This window comes from Canis lupus, chromosome X (assembly GCF_011100685.1).
Source record: "Canis lupus familiaris isolate Mischka breed German Shepherd chromosome X, alternate assembly UU_Cfam_GSD_1.0, whole genome shotgun sequence".
Lineage (NCBI taxonomy): Eukaryota > Metazoa > Chordata > Mammalia > Carnivora > Canidae > Canis > Canis lupus.
In genome coordinates this window covers 70,340,911-70,363,945 of record NC_049260.1, presented here as the reverse complement: position 1 = coordinate 70,363,945, position 23,035 = coordinate 70,340,911, and the positions used below count along the sequence as shown (strand labels likewise).

Genomic DNA, 23,035 nt, shown 5'->3' with positions numbered 1-23,035 from the left:
TTGAATTTAGTACTGTTATCCTCTTGTTTGAATGTGGAGACTAGAGTGCAGAGAGGTTAAGTAATCATCTAAGGACACATAAGAGAGGGGATCTGAACCCAAGTCTATTTGTCTCTAAACCCATGACCTTTACTGAAATCTACATCCCTTCATACTATAGACAAAAAGAGACCCACAGGGTGATAATATTATTCATGATATATACATTATTATATATAATATATATATTATTATAAACTAAAATCAACTAGGAGTTTTATATTTTATATTTTATTTTTTAAAGATTTTATTTTTTTGTTTATTCATGAAAGACACAGAGAGAGGCAGAGAAGCAGAGACACAGGCAGAGGGAGAAGCAGGCTCCATGCAGGGAGCCTGATGTGGGACTTGATCCCAGGACTCCAGGGTTATGCCCTGGACCGAAGGCAGGTGCCAAACCACTGAGCCACCCAGGGATCCCAACTAGGAGTTTTATAATAGAAGCTCTTAAGGAACATGTAATAGAAAGTATAAGATAAAGTAAAAATTGATTAAGAGAGTTAAACTAAAGTGCTACAATACTTCATATACGTTACAAGGTGGAAATTGAGGGGAGTGACTTAGGGATGACAATTGGGGAGATTGCTTCAGGGAGAGGTGTGGAGGATGTGCAGAATGTTGACAGAAGAAGAAAAACATTCTATACAAAAAAGTGATCACAGGATAAGTAAAATCAGAGAAGCAAGACTGCAGGAGGTTCGGGCAGCCCAGGTGGCTCAGCAGTTTAGCACCACCTTTGGCCCAGGGGATGATCCTGGAGACCTGGGATCGAGTCCGTTGTCAGGCTCCCTGCATGGAGCCTGCTTCTCCCTCTGACTGTGTCTCTGTCTCTCTTTCTCTCTGTGTCTCTCATGAATAAATAAATAAAATCTTAAAAAAAAAAAAATACTGCATGAGGCTCAGGGAGTAGTTATGTTCAGGTAAAAGCCTGCAGTTTCTGGTCTGATGTTTAAAGTAAATTTATAAAGGAGAATAATGAAAATGAAAAGTAAGACTGACAGCAGTTAAAGATTGAGAGGGCTTCAAATCTGCTTCTAATCAACATTAGAGATGCGAAACGAAGATAGGGTCATGCAGACCGAGTTTATTATACATTCCATCTAATTTCAATCTGATTTTTATATAACTTATTTTTTGACCAACATATATAATCTCTAGGCAGCCATAATACATAAAAGTAGTTATTTCGACAATGTATTCTCTCTGGAACACTTCTGTGAATGTTTTCATCTGCCAATTTTATCAACAAACACACACTTCCCATCTTTTGAACACTAATGAGACCAAGAAAAATAAGCCCTTTTCTACCTGCCTTTTCACCAGACTGATTTTAACGACTGTTTTCTCGCTCTTGACTCTGGTCTCAAAAGAGAAAAGAAAAGAAGAAAAGAAAAGAAAGAAAAAGAAAAAGAAAAAGAAAAAGAAAAAGAAAAAGAAAAAGAAAAGAAGAAAAAGAAAAAGAAAACGAAACAGAAAAAAAAACAAAAATAAAGACAGAGAAAGAAAGGAACTCCCCTCACTCTCTCTACTTTTCTCGTCTTCCTTCTCTTCTCTTCTCTTCTCTTCTCTTCTCCTCTCCTCTCCTCTCCTCCCTCTCCTCTCCTCTCCTCTCCTCTTCCTCTCCTCTCCTCTCCTGCTCCTCTCCCTCCTCTCTCCCCTCCCCTCCCTCCCTCCCTCCCTCCCTCCCCTCCCCCCCCTCCCCTCCCCTCCCCTCCCCTCCCCTCCCTCCCCTCCCCCCTCCTCTCTCTTCTCTTCTCTTTCTCTTCTCTTCTCTTCTCTTCCTTGCTCCTTCTCTCTCTCTCTCCTTCCTTCTTCTCTCCTCTCCCGCCTCTCCTCCCCTCCTCTCCATCCTCGCCCCATCAAACCACCCTACCTCAGACAAATCTTCCCTCTTAAGGCACTCCTCTCACTTAAGCTCTAGAATTAAGGCACCCCTCCCACCTAAACTCTAGAACCAATCCTTCATCATCCTCTAAATTTTTTTAATTAATTTATTTATGATAGTCACAGAGAGAGAGAGAGAGAGAGAGAGAGAGGGGCAGAGACACAGGCAGAGGGAGAAGCAGGCTCCATGCACCGGGAGCCCGATGTGGGATTCGATCCCGGGTCTCCAGGATCACGCCCTGGGCCAAAGGCATGCGCTAAACCGCTGCACCACCCAGGGATCCCCCTTCATCATCCTCTAGAAGCTGATTCCTATATTTTCCTCCCTTTATTGCAGGATATACAAAGCAAATTCCAATGTCAGAAGCAGGTCACAGATAAGACTTGGGTGTGAAATAGTTTATATTGAAGATCAATCATAACATCCATCTAATTATACTGTCTTTCAAAACAAAACACTCGGACAAGATGAAACTTCTCCATGAACCATATATAGCCTTTTGGCCTGCCACTTTTCAACCATTTACTATGTATCTATAAAGCCCTATCTTTCTTTATTCTGTTTACACCTCTTTCACATTAGACCTAGTATTTTGAGTAAATGAGCTATGTTCATCAGGGAAGAAAGACATGTAAATGATTCATTATAATAAAATATGTTCAATATTGTAGTACAGCTATATAATGGTGCTATGGAAAGGAAGGAGTTATTTAGGACAAATTCTCCAAAGATTGACATGAAGCTTAATCTTGATAGATACTTAGGAGTTTTCTAGGCACTCTAAAGAAGAAAAGGGCATTCTAGCTCAAAGAAATAGGATATGCTTGATTTAGAGGTATTAAAGAGTAGGATATTAAGGAATTGCCAAGTACTCCTGTACAAATAGAGGACAGGCACATGTATGAATGAAGATGGAGATGAGATTAGAAAAAGGAGCAGGGTTAAGATCACAAAGGGCTATAGGATCCCGTTTCAAAGTTTTAAGGTGGGGAATCAGCAAGATGTATGGTAACAGTGTAGAACATGACATGAGCAAGGTTAGAGAGTGAATACCTAGAGACTACCTAGGAGGCTCTGGCAATCACAGGTGTGTTTAATGACTAATTAAGGGAGAGAGTTGAGAGTTAGGTAAGAGAAATAATCAACAGAACTTTAATTCCACTGGATATGGAGAAATCAGTAATATTTTACAAACTCTGGCATAAGCCATGCAGAGAACAAGCTAGCTTCAGTTCACATTAAAGTAAGCTCAAGATTCTTTTGAAGCCCAAAACTCTATTTAACCCCACCCTCCTACACCTAGCCTCCAATTTAAAACAGACCCTCATTGATTCACACACAAGTCTCCTAGTAGCCCTGGAAACAAATCTCTATCCTAATCCAGTATTTCTCAAAGCATCCTCTTCAGTCTACCTTAAGAGGATCTCCTGAGGTGCTTGATAAATATGTAGAGTTCTTGGCCCTATCCTAGAACCCAAGAGGGACAAAATTTGCATTTTTATACACTTTTTAATTTTAGAACAATTAGTCTAATGCAGCCTACCTGCTACTATCATATTTATTTTTCTCAAACCCTGCTTCCTTCATGTCACTTTCTTGTTCAAACTGATTTCTAATCTTCAAACTGGACTTCAAGAATATCTTTCAACTTAATTTTTCAAGCTTTCTAATATATATTCTCAACAAAGTCAACTTCATCTCTTGTTTGTCTCTTATCCACCCCCTATGCACACAGTTTGGTTCCTTCTCTAGGCCTCTGCATCAAATATTTCCACAACCTGAGAGCTGCTTTTGGTCTCACCTCCTATATCAAATCCAAGCCATAATAATTAAGGATTCTCAAAAATCTAGCTTAAATTCAGAAACTTACATGAACTTTTCTCTACTCTATGCCTACTTCTCTCTCCTGCTTATGAATTCCTACTACACTTACAATCAGCATGCACAATTTAAAGATTGACTCTTTCCATATGTATTGTTATATATGGAAATATATATATTGTTATATATATAAACTATAAGGTCTTAATGTTATTTTCCAGTCATCAATGAATCTAACATAATCGTTGGCACATATTAAGGACTAAAGAAATATTTGCTAATGTTTGAAATTACATCAAAATATTGATGGCTTTTTGCTCCTGGATGTCACATAAATTTAAAAAGAAAAAACAACTAAATCAATTTTTAAACGAAAAAAATATTAAATACATTCACTATTCTGAATAATATGGTACTTGATAATGGTAAAGATGTCTTCTGCCCTGGTATCTAAAGAAAGACTGCTTAGTCATGAAGACAAGGTATTTACAAATACCTCTCAATTTTAATACAGGACATTTTTGGTGTATTACATAATAGTATATCATGTCATTATGGCAATGAAATACAGTGCCTTGAGTATAAAATCTCTAAAAGACATGGGGGCACCTGCGTGACACAGCTGGTAAAGCATTCAACTCTTGGTTTCAGCTAAATTTGTGATATCAGAGTTGTGGGATCGAGCCCAGCACTTGACTCTGCACTTAGCACAGAGTCTGCTCAGGTTTCTCTCTCTCCCTCTTCCTCTCCCTCTGCCCCTCCTTCCACTCATGCTCTCTCTCTTTAAAATAAATAATCTTTTTTAAAATCTCTAAAATTCAGCAAGAAAAAGACCCTTAAAAAATAATGTACACCAATCACTTCAATTTCTCCATTTAATACCTGAACCTCAAAGAAATTACATGATGTGCCCAAAGTTATACAACCAATTAGTAGTATCTAATGAAGACAAAGACCTAGGCCTCTTTGACTACACATCAAATGTTGCTTTCATTACACTATGAAATCAAAGTGAGGTACTAAAATTAAAGTAAGATACTTTAACAAGAATTCCTGCAAACATAAACCAAACTATGAGGAGTCTCTCTCTGCCATCCTAAGACACTGAGGTAAAACACTCAATTTCCTCAGAATCATAAAACTGAATCATAAAATTGTAACCTTAGGTATAACTCTAAAAAATAAATAAAACTTTCTAAAATAAAATATACAAGCATATACCAGTTCTAAAACATTTCCAAAAAGCACAGGAAAAATACTTACCATAGCCTACTTCTCATCACCTGATATTAATCATCTCACTACTTTGTAAAATATACTCCAAAAGAAAAACCAAACATATAAAAGACTATAAGCAAAACTTGCTCAATTTCCAAAAGCAAAAATTCATAACTAAGGGTAAAATACATCTTTTGTACTCACCATAACTTTACTTCCAACTATCTGCAAGCAGTGGTCAACGGAGAGTGGTTATGGTGTGTAAAAAAAAAAATTAAAAAAATAAAAAAAACACACAATAGCAACAATATTAGAAATCAGAAGCTTTTCACAGAAGTGTTTAGTAAATAGCTAACTATATGTATACATTTAATACTTTAGATCTAGAGGCTAAAACAAATATACCAGTATTAATTTCTACCATATTTCAAAAATATGTAGTCTGCAAAATAAGGATTCCCAAGTAAAAGACTATTACTGTTTGACAATTTTTTAACTGTATTGTAATAGCCTAATATAGTATAATGTAAGTATCAACTGATGTAAAATTATGTGTAACCAAGCATCAGAAATTTTACCAACCCATAGCTACTCAAAAAACTTACCAATAAAAACTGAATTTTTTCTTTCCTCATTACAACAGATATATTAAGGCTGAAATAAGGCCCTTTAGAATATAAATGTTGCATTTAAAGTCACGCATTAAGAAAGGAATTCTAGGTTGAAAACAAATATTTTATATTATGATTTTAAGGTTTTTAATACTGTTTTGTATTATACTTGAAAATTATGAAGGAGATAGATTGCTTATGATTCTAGTTGTCTAGGTCATGCAAACATTTGTTATTAAAAGATCAGATAATATCATGTAACATGAAGACAAAGAAGTAATTATATGTGAACATGCACATCTTCACAAGGAGGTAACAGTTCAAAAACTGAAACTTTAATTGAGCTTTCCTAATAGATAAGAGATAATAGAATTTCTGAGAAGCTGAATTCTGTTTAAGAAAGCAAGAAGTAGGGCAGCCCCGGTGGCTCAGCGGTTTAGCGCTGCCTGCAGCCCAGGGCCTGATCCTGGAGACCCAGGATCGAGTCCCATGTCGGGCTCCCTGCATGGAGCCTGCTTCTCCCTCTGCCTGTGTCTCTGCCTCTCTCTCTCTCTCTCCTCTCTGTGTATTCTCATGAATGAATAAATAAAATATTAAAAAAAAAAAAAAGAAAGAAAGAAAGCAAGAAGTAGGTGCAGCCTGGGTACCTCAGCGGTTTAGCACCGCCTTCAGCCCAGGGCATGACCCGGGAGACCTGGGATTGAGTCCCATGTCAGGCTACCTGCATGGAGCCTGCTTCTCCCTCTACCTATGTCTCTGCCTCTCTCTCTCTCTCTCTCTCTCTCTCTCTCTGTGTCTCTCATGAATAAATAAATAAATCTTTTTTTTAATTTTAAAAATTAAGAAAAAGAAAGCAAAATTGAAATCATAGTCCTAACATAATTTTATGCCTAAGCCCAATTATAAATCAAATCGTTATCAGATTCCTACACTTAAATATCAGGCAATGTCCAAAAAAGAACTAATCTACAATCTAAAAACATTAATATTACAGCAGTTATTATCAATATTATCAATATTAACCAGCTAGTACTTTTTTTTTCCAGATAGTACTTTAAAAAGAAAAATAAAATACTGAAATCTCAGGAAGCATCCTAAGTTTTAAACAGGACACCACAAGACGCAAAAAGACAATGACAGTTGCCAAGCAAATTATTTCAGAGGAATACATGAATCTCCAAATAGATAAGCAGCTTTCTTAAATATTCATTCAATAGACTATTTAGAGGCAGTGATTGAATAAAAGCCTCTCTGGTGCCATCAACAGTCTTCTGAATTGAAAGATATGCTATAGACCTAACTTATTTCCCAACCAAAAAGACAGAGGTCTTATTTATCCCTTGTTTATACAGCACAGACATAAGACTAAAACAAGAATGCAAGCCTGTCTTAATTAAGGCAAGTCTATACTTAGTGAGACAACCAAAGTATAGCCCATTAGTAATTCATTATGATTCCAAAACGATTCTATTTAGCTAAAGCTCATATAGTGACCAGATTAGATTGCCTAAGGAAAGCTAAAAGAAACATGTCTGGTCGTGTTTGACTTCAATTGTTTCACCAGAGAAAGAAAATATCTGCTAATAGCAAAAGCTAAACTATAAGACATGTATACACACATAGAGAGATGTTCTGCAACCTTCAAATTACAAGTTCTGTAACTACATGTGTGAATCTAAAAATTCTACAGATATATTTGGTGTCACTATTTTAACTTATTTCCTATTAAGATTTTTTTCTAATTAATGATACCTCTCAATGGGTCATGTGTCTTCAAAAATGTAACTTCACATATTTTAAAATCTCAGCTTCAAAAATTGTTGAGTTACAAATAAACAAATTAGATTTAAGTTAGTAATAAAATAGTTTCTTAATATTCTAAAAAAGACAATGGCTTTTGGCAAATTGTTAGAATTTCAGTGACTTATTTTTCCTAAGATAGAACATACAGGATCTCCAAAATCACTGAGATATCATGCCTCTTTCAGGATTATGAATATGGGTGACAACGTTTATATTATTAACAAAGCTTGGTTTTCCATCTCTGAAAACACATGCTGGTGTTTTGAAAATCTAAATTCTTCCAGATTTTTGTGGCTAAATTATGACCATGTGCCAACTATTATAGGTCAGGTCTATAACCACACTTGATATAATGAGCAAATGAGTCCACCCTGAGCAGAGAAGAGGTTCTTCTCCACTCATTCATCACTGACAGACCTATTGTAGCTACTTTTTCCTTTAACACTCACACAATTCAATATTCTCTAACATGGAACCTTAACAAGAAAACACTAGGCAATAGCTTTTTCATCAGTATCTTTTAATTTCCTATATATTTTTATTCCATGCTTGTTTTAGCAAAGATAGTTACATAGCAAAGAATTCTCTGCTTTACTTTGTGCTGAGTGTGGAGCCAGACATGGGGCTCGATCTCATTACCCATGAGATCATGACCTGAGCTGAAACAAAGAGTTGGACACTTAACAGACTGTACCACCCAGGCATGTCCCTCCCCAGTAAAGATTTTTAAATAGTTTGTTTTTCCACATTAAAGCATGTTATACATTTTTTAACAAAACTTAATAATCACAGACATTTGTCAATTTTTTAGTCACCAAGCATCAGAACCTCTGTACCAAATATCTTTAATTCATTCCTCCAGATAAACTCTTTACCCTTCTTCACCTGTTATTTGCGCTACCAGTATAGCTGTATGGACTTTATTAACAGGTTTATATCTCTCTAGTTTCTAGTTAGGTTTCTCTAATAAGGAACGCTAGGAAATTAGAATGAGGTAGGGGAATGATGTGAACGTATATTTCCATTGGCTCTCTCCCTGAAAGATTGTCCCAAGCTGGCTGTCTTCAATTAAAACCACTGTTTCTTGCTCAGTGTTCCTTTGTAGGCTGCGAACGCTACCAAAATAGCTTAGGTGAAAATGAATTTTATTGGTTAAATCTGCATTTCCTAGTATTGTTTAATTTGTAACCACGGCAAAGCCAACCATTGTTTCACATTGCTGTTCCTTTGTCCATTTTTCTGTTAGGTCATGCAATTGTGGAGTGTCCCTAAAAATTCAGAATAACATTCTTTAGGGGTTGTATGCATTGCACATAACTTCTTTCACTCTTTGCTTGTCTTTTAAGTTCATTTATGAATCCTTTGTAATAAAATTTTACTTTTAATTCAATACTAAAAAAAAAAAATTCTTTCCTTTAAAAACAGGTCTTGAGCACAAACCTGTGCATTAGTTTCATCTTGCTTTACTGTCTGTATCCAGGAACCCAGGAGAATGATGGACATTTCCTACTGAGTTCATATTTTGTTTATTTTTCAATTCTATGCAAAATGATAAATGCAAGTGTTAAACGGGGAGATATATAATTTATGTTTAAAAGTAACTATAATTCTCACGTTTTATATGTGACTACAAAACATTCTCCATCAGGAACACTAGCCCTTTTTTTTACATCCAGATTAAAGTTTGGACTACATTTAAAGTATTTTCATGAAGAAGTGATTACAATCATATCTACTTTAAATGAAGAAACATTTTTTTAGGCTGACTTATTTATTAGCAACAATCACGCCTCGGATAAGCCTCATTGGCTACGATACAGCCACTGTGCAAAGCTGAGACTGATGTATTTACTTTAAAGACTCTGCACACACACAAATGACTAGGGAGAGGGAGGGGGAGAATTTAAAGCAATGCCACATTGAAGGCAGAGCTGGATGTAGAACTCAATGCTATCACTCTGAGGTCACAAGCTGAGCTAAAAACAAGAAACAGAAGCTCCACTGACTAAACTACCCAGGCGCCCCAACTAGAAAACATTATTAAATAGTATATCAATATAATAAAATAGTACAAGATATACAAGGCATATCTAAAGCTTATTGAAAGCAGGATGGAAACCTTAGTTAAAACTAGGTAAAGAGGGGCGGTGCAAGACGGCAGAGGAGAAGGGTCGCCAAGTAACCTATCCCCACCAACTTAACTACATAACTTTCAAATCATCCTGAAAACCTACAAATTCAACCTGAGATTTAAAGAGAGAACAGCTGAAATGATACAGAGAGAAGAGTTTGCGCTTCTAACAAGTACAACTCATTTCAAGCCACTCTGCACTAAGCAAAATGTTTAGAAAAAACAACCCCCCACAAAAGAAAGAATCACAAACAGTATACTCTGCCACAGAGTTACAGAATTTGGATAACAATATGATGTCAGAAAGCCAATTCAGAAGCACAATTATAAAGCTACTGGTGACTCTGGAAAAAAGCATAATGGTATCAAGAGACATCATGACTGCAAAATTTAGATGTAATCTGACGGAAATTAAACATTAATTAAATGAGATGCAATCCAAACTGGAGGTCCTCACGATGATGGTTAAGGAGGTAGAAGAAAGAGTGAGTGACATGGAAGACAAGTAGATGGCAAGGATGGAAGCTGAGGAAAAAACAGAAAAACAATTAAAACACCGTAAGGAAAGGTTAAGGGAAATAAATGACAGCCTCAGAAGGAAAAATCTAGGTTTCACTTGGAGATTTAGGGGGTGCTGCAATGGAGAGAGGACCAGAAAGCATATTTCAACAAATCATAGCTTAGAACAACCCTAATCTGGGGACGGAAACAGGTATTCAGATCCAGAAGATGGAGACTTCTCCCCCTAATCAATAAAAACATTTCAACACCTGGAAATTTAACAGTGAAACTTGCAAATTCCAAAGATAAAGAGAAAATCCTTAAAACAGCAAGAGACAAGGGATCCCTAACTTACATGGGGAGAAATATTAAATTAACAGCAGACATCTCCACAGACACCCGACAGGCCAGAAAGGGATGGCAGGATATATTCAGGGTCCTAAACGAGAAGAAACTGCAGCCAAGAATACTTTATCCAGCAAGGCTCTCATTCAGAACAGAAGGAGAGATAAAGAGCTTCCAAGATAGGCAGAAACTGAAAGAATATGTGACCACCAAACCAGCTCTGCAAGAAATATTAAGATGGACTCTGGAAAAGAAAGAGGAACTCCAAGGAAACAATCCAAAAACAAGGACTGAATAGGTATCATGATGACACTAAATTCATATCTTTAACAGTAATTCTGAACGTGAATACGCTTAATGACCCCATCAAAAGGTGCAGGGTTTCAGACTGGATAAAAGTGCAAGACCCATCTATTTGCTGTCTACAAAACTCATTTTAGACCTAAGGACGCCTACACCTACAAATAAAAGGTTGGGACCATTTACCATTCAAATGGTCCTCAAAAGAAAGCAGGGGTAGCCATCCATATATCATATGAATTAAAGTTTATCCCAAAGACTGTAGTAAGAGATGAAGAGGGACACTATATCATACTTAAAGAATCTATCCAACAAAAGGACCTAACAATCATCAATATTTATACCCTAAATGAGGGAATGCCAACTATATCAATCAATTAATAACCAAAGTGAAGACATATTTAGATAATAATACATTATACTTGGTGACTTGAACACAGCACTTTATATAATCAACAAATCTTCTAAGCACAACATCTCCAAAGAAACAGGAACTTTAAATGATACACTGAACCAGATGGATTTCCCAGATATTTACAGAACTTTATATCCAAACGCAACTGAATACACATTCTTCTCAACTGCACATGGAACTTTCTCCAGAATAGACCACAGACTGGGTCACAAATAAGTTATTAACTGATACCAAAAGATTGGGATTGTCCCTTGTATATTTACAGACCACGAAACTTTGAAACTTGAACACAATCACAAGAAGAAATTTGGAAGAAGCTTAAACACCCGGAACTTAAAGAGCATCCAAAGATTTTGAAGAAATACGGCAAAATCAGTCCTAAGAGGGAAAAACATCATAATACAAACCTCCTTCAAAAAAATGGAAAAAACTCAAATACACAAGCTACCCTCACACATAAAGGAACTTGAGAAAAAACAGCAACTAAAACCTACACCAAGCAGAAGAAGAGATTTAATAAAGATTCATGCAGAACTCAAATAAATAGAGACCAGAAGAACTGTAGAACACATCAACAAAACGAGTTGGTTGTTTCAAAGAGTTAATAAGATAGATAAACCATTAGCCACCCTTATTAAAAAAAAAGAGAGAGAGAGAGAGAAAAGACTCAAATTAATAAAATCACGAATGAAAAGGGAGACATCACAATCATACCAAGGAAATACAAACAATTTTAAAAACTTATTTTGAGCAGCTATACACCAATAAATTAGGATACCTAGAGGAAATGGATGCATTTCTGGAAAACCACAAACTACCAAAACTGGAACAGGAAGGAATAGAAAACCTGAACTGGCAAATAACCAGGGAGGAAATTGAAGCAGTCATCAAAAACCATCTAAGACACAAAGGTCCAGGTCTAGATGGTTTCCCAGGGGAATTCTATGAAACATTTAAAGAAACTATACCTATTCTACCCATGCTGTTCCAAAAGATATAAAGGGAGGGAATAATTCCAAACTCCTTTTATGAGGCCAGTATCACCTTAATTCCCAAAACAGACAAAGACTCCGCCAAAAAGAATTATAGACCAATATCCCTGATGAACACAGATGCAAAAATTCTCAACAAGATACTAGCCAATAGGATCCAACAGAACATTAAGAAAGTTATTCACCAGACCAAGTAGAATTTATCCCCAGGGATCCCTGGGTGGCGAAGCGATATGGCGCCTGCCTTTGGCCCAGGGCGCGATCCAGGAGACCCTGGATCGAATCCCACGTCGCGCTCCCGGTGCATGGAGCCTGCTTCTCCCTCTGCCTGTGTCTCTGCCTCTCTCTCTCTCTGTGTGACTATCATAAATAAATAAAAATTAAAAAAAAAAAAAAATAGGATTTATCCCTGGGATGCAAGGCTGGTTCAACACTCGTAAAACAATCAACGTGATAGTTTATATCAACAAGAGAAAAAACAAAAACCATATGATCCTCTCAATAGATGCAGAGACAGCATTCGATAAAATACAGCACCCATTCCTGATCAAAACTCTTCAGAGTATAGGGATACAGGGAACATTCCTCAGCATCTTCAAAGCCATCTACGAAAAGCCCACAGCAAATATCATTCTCAATGGGGAAACACTGGGAGCCTTTCCCCTAAGATCAGGAACAAGACAGGGATGTCCACTCTCACCATTGCTATTCAAGGTAGTACTAGAAGTCCTAGCCTTAGCAATCAGACAACAGAAAGACATTAAAGGCATTCAAAATGGCAACGAAGAAGTCAAACTCTCTCTCTTTGCAGATGACATAATACTGTACATAGAAAACCCAAAAGACTCCACCACATGATTGTTAGAACACATATAACAATCCGGCAGTGTGCCAGGAATCAAAATCAATGCCCAGAAATCAGTGGCATTTCTATACACTAACAATGAAACTGAAGAAAGAGCAATTAAGGAGTCAATCCCATTTACAATTGCACCCAAAAACATAAGATACCAAGGAATAAACCTAACCAAAAAGGTAAAGTATCTATACCCTGAAAACTACAGAACACTTCTGAAAGAAACTAAAGTAGACACAAATGGAAAAATATTCCATGCTCATGGATTGGAAGAATTAATACTGTGAAAATGTCTATGCTACCCAGGGCAATTTACACATTCAATGCAATCCCTAACAAAATATCATGAACTTTCTTCAGAAAGTTGGAAAAAATCATCTTAAGATTTCCGTGGAATCAGAAAAGAACCGAAATAGCCCGGGGAATACTGAAAAAGAAAATCAGAACCGGTGGCATCACCATGCTGGATATCAGGTTTTAGTACAAAGCTGTGGTCATCAAGACAGTGTGGTACTGGCACAAAAGCAGACACATAGATCAATGAAACAGAATAGAGAACCGGGAATGGGCCCTCAAATCTCTGATCAACTAATATTCGACAAAGCAGGAAAGACTATCCACTGGAAAAAGGACACTATCTTCAATAAACGGTGCTGGGAAAATTGGACAGCCACGTGCAAAAGAATGAAACTGGACCATTCTCTTACACCATACGCAAAGAGAAACTCAAAATGAATAAAATATCTAAATGTGAGACAAGAATCCATCAGAATCCTCGAGGAGAACACAAGCAACACCCTTTTTGAACTTGGCCACGGTACCTTCTTGCAAGATACATATGAAGGCAAGGGAAACAAAAGCAAAAATGAACTATGGGACTTCATCAAGATAAGAAGCTTCTGCACAGCAAAAGAAACAGTGAACAAAACTAAAAGACAACCTACAGAATGGGAGAAGATATTTGCAAATGACCTACCAGAAAAAGGGCTAGTATCCAAGATCTATAAAAAACTTATTAAACTCAACAGCAAAGAAACAAACAATCCAATCATGAAACGAGTAAAAAACATGAACAGAAATTTCACAGAGGAAGACATAGACATGGCCAACAAGCACACGAGGAAATGCTCCGCATCACTTTCCATCAGGGAAATACAATCAAAACCACAATGAGATACTACCTCACACGAATAAAAATTTTGAAAATTAACAAGACAGGAAACAACAAATGCTAGGAAGGATGTGGAGAAAGGGGAATCCTCTTGCACTGTTGGTGGGAATGTGACCTGGTACAACCACTCTGGAAAACTGTGTGGAGGTTCCTCAAAGAGTTAAAAATAGATATGCCCTACGACCCAGCAATTACACTGCTGGGGATTTACCCGAAAGATACAGATATAGTGAAATGGCAGGACACCTGCACCCCGATAGCAGCAATGTCCACAATAGCCAAACTGTGGAAGGAGCCTCGGTGTCCATCGAAAGATGAATGGATAAAGAAGATGTGGTCTATGAATACAATGGAATATTACTCAGCGATTAGAAACAACAAATACCCACCATTTGCTTTGACGTTAATGAAACTGGAGGGTATTATGCTGAGTGACATAAGTCAATCAGAGAAGGAGAAACATTATATGGTCTCAGTCATTTGGGGAATATAAAAAATAGTAAAAGGGAATTAAGGGGAACGGAGAAAAAATGAGTGGGAAATATCAGAAAGGGAGACAGAACATGAGATATTCCTAACTCTGAGAAACGAACAAGGGGTGATGGAAAGGGAGGTGGGTAGGGGATGGGGGTGACTGGGTGACGGGCACTGAGGGGGGCACTTGATGGGATGAGCACTGGGTGTTATGCTATATGTTGGCAAATTGAACTCCAATAAAAAAAAAAGAGAAAAAAAAGGAAATACAAATCAAAACCAGAATGAGATACCACCTCACATGAGTAAGAATTGTGAAAATTAACAAGACAGGAAACAACAAATGCTGGGAAGGATATGGAGAAAAGGAACCCTCTTGCACTGTTGGTGGGAATGTGACCTGGTACAGCGACTCTGGAAAACTGTGTGGAGGTTCCTCAAGAGTTAAAAATAGAACTGCTCTACATCCCAACAATTGCACTGCTGGGGATTTCCCCCAAAGATGCAGATGCAGTGAAATGGCAGGACACCTGCACCCTGATGTTTATAGCAGCAATGTCCACAATAGCCAAACTGTGGAAGGAGCCTCGGTGTCCATTGAAAGATGAATGGAGGAAAATTAACAAGGCAGGAAACAACAAATGTTGGAGAGGATGCGGAGAAAAGGGAACCCTCTTACACTGTTGGTGGGAATGTGAACTGGTGCAGCCACTCTGGAAAACTGTGTGGAGGTTCCTCAGTTAAAAATATACCTGCCCTACGACCCAGCAATTGCACTGTTGGGGATTTACCCCAAAGATACAAATGCAATGAAACGCCGGGACACCTGCACCCCGATGTTTCTAGCAGCAATGGCCACGATAGCCAAACTGTGGAAGGAGCCTCGGTGTCCAACAAAAGATGAATGGATAAAGAAGATGTGGTTTATGTATACAATGGAATATTACTCAGCTATTAGAAATGACAAATACCCACCATTTGCTTCAACGTGGATGGAACTGGAGGGTATTATGCTGAGTGAAGTAAGTCAGTCGGAGAAGGACAAACATTATATGTTCTCATTCATTTGGGGAATATAAATAATAGTGAAAGGGAAAATAAGGGAAGGGGGAAGAAATGTGTGGGAAATATCAGAAAGGGAGACAGAACGTAAAGACTGCTAACTCTGGGAAACGAACTAGGGGTAGTAGAAGGGGAGGAGGGCGGGGGGTGGGAGTGAATGGGTGACAGGCACTGGGTGTTATTCTGTATGTTAGTAAATTGAACACCAATAAAATAAATAAATAAATAAATAAAATAAAAAATAAATAAATAAATAAATAAATAAATAAATAAATAAATAAAAAAGAAAGATGAATGGATAAAGAAGATGTGCTCTATATATACAATGGGATATTACTCAACCATTAGAAATGACAAATACCCACCATTTGCTTCAACGTGGATGGAACTGGAGGGTATTATGCTGAGTGAAGTAAGTCAATTGGAGAAGAACAAACATTATATGGTCTCATTCATTTGGGGAATATAAAAAATAGTGAAAGGGAATAAAGGGGAAAGGAGAGAAATTGATTGGAAAATATCAGTGAGGGTGAGAGAACATGAAAGACTCCTAACTGGGATCCCTGGGTGGTGCAGCGATTTGGCGCCTGCCTTTGGCCCAGGGCGTGATCCTGGAGACCCGGGATCGAATCCCACGTCGGGCTCCCCGTGCATGGAGTCTGCTTCTCCCTCTGCCTGTGTCTCTGCCTCTCTCTCTCTCTCTCTCTCTCTCTCTCTCTCTCTCTCTGTGACTATCATAAATAAATAAAGAAAAGAAAAAAAAAAAAAAAGACTCCTAACTCATGGAAACGAACAAGGAGTGGTGGAAAGGGAATTGGGCGGGGGTTTGGGTGACTGGGTGACAGGTACTGATGGGGGCACTTGATGAGTTGAGCACTGGGTGTTATGCTATACGTTGCCAAATCGAACTCCAATAAAAAATTATACAAAAAAAAAACACAAATATGTAAACAGCCACATATTGAGCTATAGTTTATGCAAATATTATTGTCATGATCATGAAAATGTCAAAGGTAAGAGGACTGTCACTGAATGGCATCACTCTCACCTTCAAAAGGAAAGTACATAAGCAATTTTCTTAGTTTTAACAACAAAAATCATAATACAATTTAACGTCTCTCCAAGATATGAAAGCTTTAAAACATGTTGATCAAGAGGCTTTCTTTTATCATAACATTTGGTACATGAAAAAATAATAGCAAATAAAATGTATAAATTTGAGTCTCTAATAAAAGTGCTATATGCATGTCAGGTGCTCATATGTATGCTGAATGAAACAAATAAGGGTCATATACTAAATAGTAAGTACTGATTTTGAGGCTAATGCCTGAAACAGAATTTTCAAGTCTTATGAGAAACATTCTATTTCCATCTTTCGAATAAAGCAATTCAAAGAGCTCATCCAATATTTATCCCAATTTCAGCATTTGAATGTGCAAAATGAGTCCATAACCTAAAGTTTACATGTCTTTGGTCAGCTGAAGAGGAAACAATATGAGAACAAATAAAAACAAGTTCTACATAGAGTAAAAATCAAAATGTTAAAGAATAAGAGCTTTGTAAAATTTTCATCATATTTAATCCCTCTTATGTAATCAAAAACGACAAATGAGCCAGAAACACTAACAAAATGTTACCATTAAAAATACCACATGATTATTCATATATTATTATCTGTACTTTGCATTCAGATTTAGTTATATAAATTTACTAGTGTATTTGCTTTTAGGTATTTGAAAAATAACACTAATGTACACCCTGCATTTCCTAACACATTTTACTGTGAACAATAACTTGAGTGTAAAATAAAAAGAGATTTATCACAATTTCAAAGTAAGACCCTTTGCTTCACCAAAATCTATTGAAAACAGCACTCGTGGTAAATTTCACATGATTTGGAACATATTTCTGACCTTGGATATGAGGAGCAAAGTAAAATACATGCTGTTGCCCTGCTCTGGCTGAGCTGGACTGTGTTATGTTTAAATAATTCAGCATTCAGATTCAGCTTGCTTAAACAACAATATGAAATCAATACAATTGTAGAATTTAGGGTAACATGCATTAATAATTCCCATTTCAATTACTGTACTGAAGTAGTAGTAACAGGATAGCCAAATAATTTTAGAATATTTTTTCCAATGGAATAATTTTCCAAGCAATTATTTTCTTTACTGGCCAAGTTTGTAATTTAAAATATGTATTTTTGGGATGCCTGGATGGTTCAGTGGTTGAGCATCTGCCGTCAGCTCAGGGCATGATCCCAGGGTCCTGGGATTGAGTCCCACATTGGCCTCCCTAAGGGGAGCCTGCTTCTCCCTCTGCCTATGTCTCTGCCTCTCTTTCTGTGTCTCTCATGATAAATTTAAAAAATCTTTAAAAGTATAAAACTAAAATAATATTAAAAAATATTTTTACATGTAAATGAATGTGTTATATTATTTATATACACATATAATATACATACCACACAATCAAAATCTGTGTTTGTATATGTATATGTACACAGATATATAAAATGTTACATGTATATATGTGTCTATATACATACAACATATATACACATATACAGTGATTCTATGAACTCTAGCTGTATAAAGCTTTTTCCTTACAGAAATGTAAAAGATACATTTCACCATTTCAAAAATACATTTTTTTCTTACAAAAAGAAATCAAACCTGATGTCTATTTTTGGAAGCAGCTTAAGAAGTAAACAAAGCCATATATCCCATTAAAACACTAAAGTTTCTCCTGCTGAACACAAGTCTTTTGAAACTCATACAGATTTCATTAAAGCTCATTCCTATTAAGCACCTTATTATATTAAATTATATTATATTAATTATACTAAGTTAAGCTGTACAATAACCATTATGAGGTAGTTTATATAGTTAGCACCACATAAAATAATAAAAAACTAAAACAGCATATTAAAAATATTAAATTTAAAATTTTTTAATTAAAATTAAAAATTAAAATTAAATTAAATTAAAAATTTCATGCAAGAAGAAACCAAACATATAGCTTAAATGTAAACTTAGTTAAAACTTGTGACTAGCCTATGTTTGTGGCTTCTCCTTCAAAATTCAAAATTTTCATAAAACAAACAGTATATGTGGTGGAATTACTGCAAATTTCTGTCAATTTTTAGGATGTACAAAAAACTACTGCTCCAAAACTCGTTGGATTAACTCAGAGCCTTCTATCCTAAGTCTGTATTGTTTAATAAGTCTAATTGTAAGCAGTTTTTAAATATATACCAAATGTGTAAAAATACACATAAGTGTTTTTTTCTTAATAATCTATAGAAGTACAGTGAGACAAGAACTTGAAGAGCTGAGGTTTATTTAATTTTGAGCAGATAATGCTAAACTCATTATGGTAGTGCTGGGGAAGTGTCACTACTTACAGATTTGGCAGTAGCAGAAATATACTGGACAACCATCTCACGCTTGGTGGTAAAATCTTTGTTTCGTAAAGGAGCTTTTCGTTCTTCATTAAGGTTCATGTCCTCCTATTAGAAAGAACATCTATGATAAGTGTTTAAAAATTGCTGCTTGAATTTCAAAAGTGATTAATAAATACTAATATTCTCTTTTAAAATCATAAGTCCTGCTGTAACTACCAACAACTACCACCTCATTTTGGTGGATACTTCACTATTATTTCTTATTTCAGTTTTTACCATAACATTGTATAAATTTTACCATATATTAATGGTTTATATCTCTACCTAGTCAACCAATGAGCAGAATGAAAAAATGTTTTTAAACTATTCCACAGAATAAACTGGCAGCTATTTTGTAGCATACATCAGATAACCTTAGCACAGATATTAATTTATCCTGATAGCAAAAATAAACAAACAATTTACCATTTGGCATATTCTCCCTTAAGATCACTATTATCTAGAAGAACAAATATGACTTTTAAAGTAATAGGAAATATCTATCTACAATATGTCACTGAAGAAAAGTTCTTGAGAAGTTGCTGGATTCTGAAAGCAAAAAAAGAAAATCAAAAATATAATCAGCTGTGTTTGGATGACAAAAATTACTCAATAAAGGAAAAAATATTAAGTTACAAGAAATGGTTTGAGATTCAATAAGCTTCAATTTGACTGGGAATCTAAAAATTAAAAAAAAAAAAAAAAGGGATCCCTGGGTGGTGCAGCGGTTTAGTGCCTGCCTTTGGCCCAGGGCATGATCCTGGAGACCGGGGATCAAATCCCACGTCAGGCTTCTGGTACATGGAGCCTGCTTCTCCCTCTGCCTGTGTCTCGGCCTCTCTCTCTCTCTCACTGTGTGCCTATCATAAATAAATAAAAATTAAAAAAAAATTGACTGGGAATCTTCCTTTATTACATGATACCCACACATATAACATTGTCACTGGACAAATTATTTTTCTTCACTTTGAAATTATACTAACCCTTACAACACAGGATGAATGGCAAATAACCAGGGAGGATTATTTGCAGTTTAGCGCCTGCCTTCAGCCCAGGGTGTCATCCTGGAGTCCCGGGATCGAGTCCCCATCAGGCTCCCTGCATGGAGCCTGTTTCTCCCTCTGCCTGTGTCTCTTCCTCTCCCTCTCTTTGTGTGTCTCTCATGAATAAATAAAATCTTATTTAAAAAACCCTTACAACATATTAAGACATTAATAAAGGATCACAAAACCAAGGTGGAAATGTCTATGATTCAAAATGCAGCATCAGGAGAACTTGGATGGCCTTGTTGGTTGAGCATCCAAATCTTGATTTCAGCTCAGGTCATGATCTCAGGGTCCTAAAATGGAGTCCTGCATCAGGCTCTGTGCTCAGCAGAGTCTGTTTGAGATTCTCTCTCTCCCTTTGTCTCGCCCCCAACTCACATTCTATGTATATAAATAAATCTTTAAAAAAGCAACATCAAATGAAAAAACAACAGGCAGAATGGGTGAAAATGTTTCCAAATCATTTATCTGATAAGGGACTTATATCCATAATATATAAAGAACTCTCACAAATCAACAATAAAAAGAGAACCCAACAACAAATGGGCAAAGGATCTGAACAGACATTTCTCTAAAGAAGATATACAAATGGCTAGTAAGCACATGATGTTCAGTATCAATATTCATTATAGAAGTACAATCAAAATGAGACATCACCTCACTTGCACTAGGATAGATAAGATACAAAAAGATGATAATAGGAAACATTGGTAAGGATATGGAGAAACTGGGCCCCTCACACACTGCTGGTAAGAATGTGAAATGATATAGCCCATTTCAAAAATAGTCTAGCAGTTCCTCAAAAAGATACACATAAACTTACCACATGGCCCAGCTTATACAAAAAAAAAAAAAAAAGAAAGAAAGAAAGAAATATGTCCACACAAAAATTTGCACATGAATGTTCACAGCAGAAGCATCAAAGAGTGGGAACAATCCAAATGTCCCTCAAGTGATGAATGGATAAACAAATGTGGTATGTCCAGACAATGCAATATTCAGTCATAAAGAATAACCAAGTACTGATAAATGCTATAGCATGAATGAAACTTGAAATCACATATGCTAAGTGAAAGAAGCCAGTCACAAAAGACCACACATTGTATGATTACACTAAATGCCCAGAATTGGCAAATCTATACAGAAAGAAAATAAATTAGTGGTTGCCACAGGCAGGGGACGGGGAATAGGAGAATTGGGGTATGACTGCTGATGGGTATGGTGTTTTTTTGGAGTGATAAAAATGTTCTAAAATTGACTGTTGTGATAGCTTCATAACTCTTAGAATATACTAAAAAACACACTGAAATGTTTAAGACGGTGAATTTTACAGTATGTGATTTATATTTCAATTTTTTTTAAATCAGTATTTTTTCTTTTTATTCTCTTAATAATTCTGGCCATTACTATTTTTTTAATAAAGGAAAGTAATGAGCAAAAATAAAATCAACATTAAAGACTCATATGTAAGAATGTGAGGGGGAGAAAAGGATCCATGAAAAGAAATAAAGCTGCATCTACTATAGAATACTAACTTCAGTGACAGCAAGAATCTCTTGATCTATTCTTGCATACATTGCAGTGACTCCTATGATGTGTTCACAGTCAACACCTATACATTTTATTTATATATAACAGGATCCTCCTTACTAATCACCTCTTTCACTGTCTCTACCCCTATCTTTCCTATCATATATCCTTAATTCTCATTTGTATATTGGCCTTCTGACTTGAAGACAGAAGACATTTTTTTTCCTCTCCCTCACTCATAGATAGGCTAGATCTAGCATTGTTGAGTCAAAGCAGAAGCAGAGAAACAAGGCTGGATAGCATTTTTAATGTAGCCCACAGATGCTCACGTATGCCCTGATTTGATTTCAACTAACAGAAAACCTACTACCTCACAGTCAGCCCATCTCATATTAGGGAAGTATAATTTTAGCCAAATTTTTCTTTAGAAGACTTAATGCGCAACAAAATAGAATAGTCAAAGTTGCAGGACTGGGTCATTATTTATTTCTTCTCTACTTTCTAAATATTGAATCACTTACTGACTGGAAATGTGCCATGCACCAAGGACTCTGTATGCTAAGCTGGCTATGGGAGTGCAAGTTGAAAGAAAGCTTGTAGCCACAAACTAAATGAATTCTTTATGCAGCACTTAGAACAATGCCTGATACATAGTCAACGCTATCTTTGTTAAATAAATAAAAATAAATAATTCATGATCTAGTAGGGAAAACATATATGCAATTATAATAGAGGCATGTAGGGCAGCCCCCGTGGTGCAGCGGTTTAGCGCCACCTGCAGCCTGGGGTGTGATCCTGGAGACCAGGGATCGAGTCCATGTCGGGCTCCCTGCATGGAGCCTGCTTCTCCCTCTGCCTGTGTCTCTGCCTCTCTGCCATTCTCTCTCTCTGTATGTCTCTATGAATAAATAAATAAAATCGTTAAAAATAATAATAATAATAATAGAGGCATGTATGTGATGCTTTGGGAACACAGATGATAGATGGAAAGATCAGAGAAGTTTTTACCAGGATTTGGGTCTTAAAGAATGAGAAAAATTTTAGTGAAGTCTATAAGAATAGCTAGGAAACCATAGTGTCTTCTGTCATATTTGGCTTCTCAGTATCATTTAAACACACTCTCTACATTTTAATACATCCTCTCAGTGTCAGTCCCACCAAACCAAAGAAGAATCCATAAAAACTACTTTTGCCAGACTCCCTTATGACTAGAGTACAGAGATATGGCTTAGTTTCCACCAATGAAATGCATTTACAGGTTTTGTAGATTCAAAAATGAACTATATAAGGAAGCAGGCCACAAGTAAGCAATCCATTTTGCTGGCATGGATGGCAATACAGGAGATATGGTTATGGAATTGATGGCTGCAGCTGTGTGTTTTTTATC

At 36.4% G+C, this 23,035-nt stretch overlaps 1 protein-coding gene and 1 pseudogene across 3 annotated transcripts in view; both read right to left on the bottom strand.

Moving 5' to 3' along the window:
* Nucleotides 1-23,035, bottom strand: part of DIAPH2 (diaphanous related formin 2) — a 1,049,860-nt gene that overhangs the window by 940,983 nt on the left and 85,842 nt on the right. For 2 of the 3 annotated variants that reach the window (XM_038587833.1, XM_038587835.1), the window contains 2 exons: nt 19,034-19,138; nt 5,168-5,188 (listed from right to left, as the gene is read on the bottom strand). In XM_038587833.1, coding sequence (XP_038443761.1) covers nt 5,168-5,188; nt 19,034-19,138 — 126 coding nt within the window. The remainder of the gene's footprint in view (nt 1-5,167; nt 5,189-19,033; nt 19,139-23,035) is intronic. The other variant, XM_038587834.1, reaches the window with a different exon arrangement.
* On the bottom strand, nt 9,085-9,212 carry LOC119868702 (annotated as a pseudogene).